At 46.1% G+C, this 2,427-nt stretch overlaps 1 protein-coding gene across 1 annotated transcript; it reads left to right on the forward strand.

Annotated features, from left to right (window-relative positions):
* Positions 1–352: 352 nt before the first annotated feature.
* Positions 353–1,849, forward strand: fmc1 (formation of mitochondrial complex V assembly factor 1). Its single transcript, XM_066707373.1, has 2 exons — positions 353–655; positions 1,297–1,849. Exons 1-2 carry the CDS (start codon positions 527–529, stop codon positions 1,498–1,500), a joined length of 333 nt encoding a protein of 110 aa, XP_066563470.1. The 5' UTR covers positions 353–526; the 3' UTR covers positions 1,501–1,849.
* Positions 1,850–2,427: the final 578 nt, after the last annotated feature.

Below are 2,427 nucleotides of genomic sequence, written 5' to 3' on the forward strand. Positions count from 1 at the left end.
TGCGCATGCGCCAGCGCTCACCGCACCCGCAGAGCCAAAGCAATTAGTATCCTAATAGTAGCGAAAAACGATTTATTTCGTTCATTTCCCTTCGGATTCGTTCTGTTATTATTGCAATTGCTGTTGTTGTTACAATCATTTGCATCATTATAATTATTGTTGTGGTAACCGATTGGGATTTGCATTGAAGCTGGTGTACATGTGTATTTCAGGTAACACAAAACGTTGAAAATAATTCACGTTTTAAACACAGAGGGAGATGAAGCCGTGAAAAAAGTGCCCCGAAGGAAAGAGAAACAGAAAAACGATTGAAACTATTCAGCTGCTTCCTTTTTTCCGTCCCTATCGAGGATCGCGCTCCGCTTCTCCGCGATCGATTGCTCACACCTGGGTGTCTCCGGCTCTAGAAAATATTCGCCGCCGCGTCAATTGATTGCTCGGAAATCGACTCCTCTGCTCATTTTGTTCGCTTGCTCGATCTCCTCGACGCTCGACTTCTTCGCTCTCTTTAGAAACCAGATCCAAAATGGCGTCTTTAGCTCCTCCGCTGCGGGTCTGCCGAGGAATCCTGAAGGAGATCCGGGCGCTCAAAGGCCCGGACTACCAGCGCTCCCCCGCCTACAGTTATGTCCTGGAGCAGTTCCGGAAGAACCAGGTGAGACAGATAGACAGACAGACAGGCAGGCGGACACTTTGTTAAACCGAGAACTGCAGAATTAAGAGAAACGAGTTTCTCTGCTGCCAGCAAGCCAATCACAACCTCGGAAACTAAGTGCGGGGCGTGAGTGACGGCTGAGTCGAGCCAATCGCGGGGGGAGGAGGTTGTGATTGAGTTGAGCGCTGGCCAATGGGAAGGATTGTGGCAGTGGACGTGTATTTACCGTGGAATGAAGGTGACTTACAGGCGAATTATTGTTTGATGAACACAACGTCCGTTTAATTGCAGTGCGTAATCTACATAGCTTAACATTAGCGTAGTCATTTTAAATGTACATATTACAGTACAGCAGTGCGGCGATGTACTTAGACAATACAGACATTACGAACTATAAACGAATGATTACGTAAATATATATGAATGAACAGAGAAGTTGAAGAAAATATTTAAAGAAAAATGTATTCAAGAAACAATGATATAACAAGTACCTATAACATCACATTAACGTTTAAATGCCTGCAGAGTGCGTCTCCTTTGCCCAGGAGGAGTTTAATTAGGAGGTTGCAATTTGTTATGTTTTTATATTGATTGCATTGCAGGAGAAAGTGCATCTCTCTCTCTCTCTCTCTCTCTCTCAGGTGACCAGTGAGAAGCTGTGTCGAGCCCAGCAGGAGTCTCTGCACACTGCCTCCTCCTACCTCTCTCTGCTGGCCAGTTCCCGGCTGCACTCCTCCCTCCACTCCCTCTACCACAGGCGGGGGGAGCAGGACGCGGGGGACACGGCCGCCATGCTGGGCTTCAGGCTCCCGGCCCAGCCCGGGGGCAAGGGATGGGAGGAGTGAGAGATGGAGAGGGAGATGGAGGGAGAGTGCAGTGTATTAATACTGACTGACGGAGGGATGACAGAAAAATCAGGACACAATGAGGATAAGAAAGACTCCCTCCATCCCGCAGGGACATTCCTCCCGGGGACACAAGCCGGGCACGGACAGCACGAGCGGAGACACTGAGACACAGGCAGGGCACGGACAGGACGAGCAATACCGCCCAACGGAGAGAAGACAAAACAATAGAAGCAGAGGAGCAGTGAGAGACTGAGCCCCTCCTCCTCCCTGCCTCCTCTCTGTCTCACAGTGTGTAATTTATCTGTTTTCATCTCTGTAGTGAATAAAACTGTTTGTTACTCTGGGACTGATTTCTATATCTCTTGACACAGACACTATTATTATTATTATTATTTATTTCTTGGCAGATGCCCTTATCCAGGACGACTTACAAAACATAAGCAATACCAAATGCAATAATACAGTTCAGTACAAAGCATAATGCAATTTACAAATTCCAATTGACATGCTTGTATAGGAAATATACAATAAACAAAACAAGTCCTAGATAGTAAAAGCTAGCAAGTGCAGGCATCGTTAAAAGTGAAAGGAAAGGAGGCATATGGGAAATCAAAATGAACAATACAATGCAAAGCAAGGTCTGTGTCAAAGCATTACGTTGAGTGCAATTTTACAGGATAATAAGCAACTAGATTACAAGTCCATTAACACTGACTGACTGACTGGACACTACAGCACTTTAACACTGACTGACTGACTGACTGGACACTACAGTCCATTAACACTGACTGACTGACTGGACACTACAGCACATTAACACTGACTGACTGGACACTACAGCACATTAACACTGACTGACTGACTGGACACTACAGCACATTAACACTGACTGACTGGACACTACAGTACATTAACACTGACTGA

The sequence above is a fragment of the Amia ocellicauda genome, chromosome 6 (genome assembly GCF_036373705.1).
Source record: "Amia ocellicauda isolate fAmiCal2 chromosome 6, fAmiCal2.hap1, whole genome shotgun sequence".
In the NCBI taxonomy this organism is placed as follows: Eukaryota; Metazoa; Chordata; class Actinopteri; order Amiiformes; family Amiidae; genus Amia; species Amia ocellicauda.

Coding starts and splice junctions, on each gene's coding strand:
- fmc1 (XM_066707373.1), top strand. CDS start 527: ATGGCGTCTTTAGCTCCTCCGCTGCGGGTCTGCCGAGGAATCCTGAAG. Junction 656..1,296: donor AGCAGTTCCGGAAGAACCAG/GTGAGACAGATA, acceptor TCTCTCTCTCAG/GTGACCAGTGAGAAGCTGTG.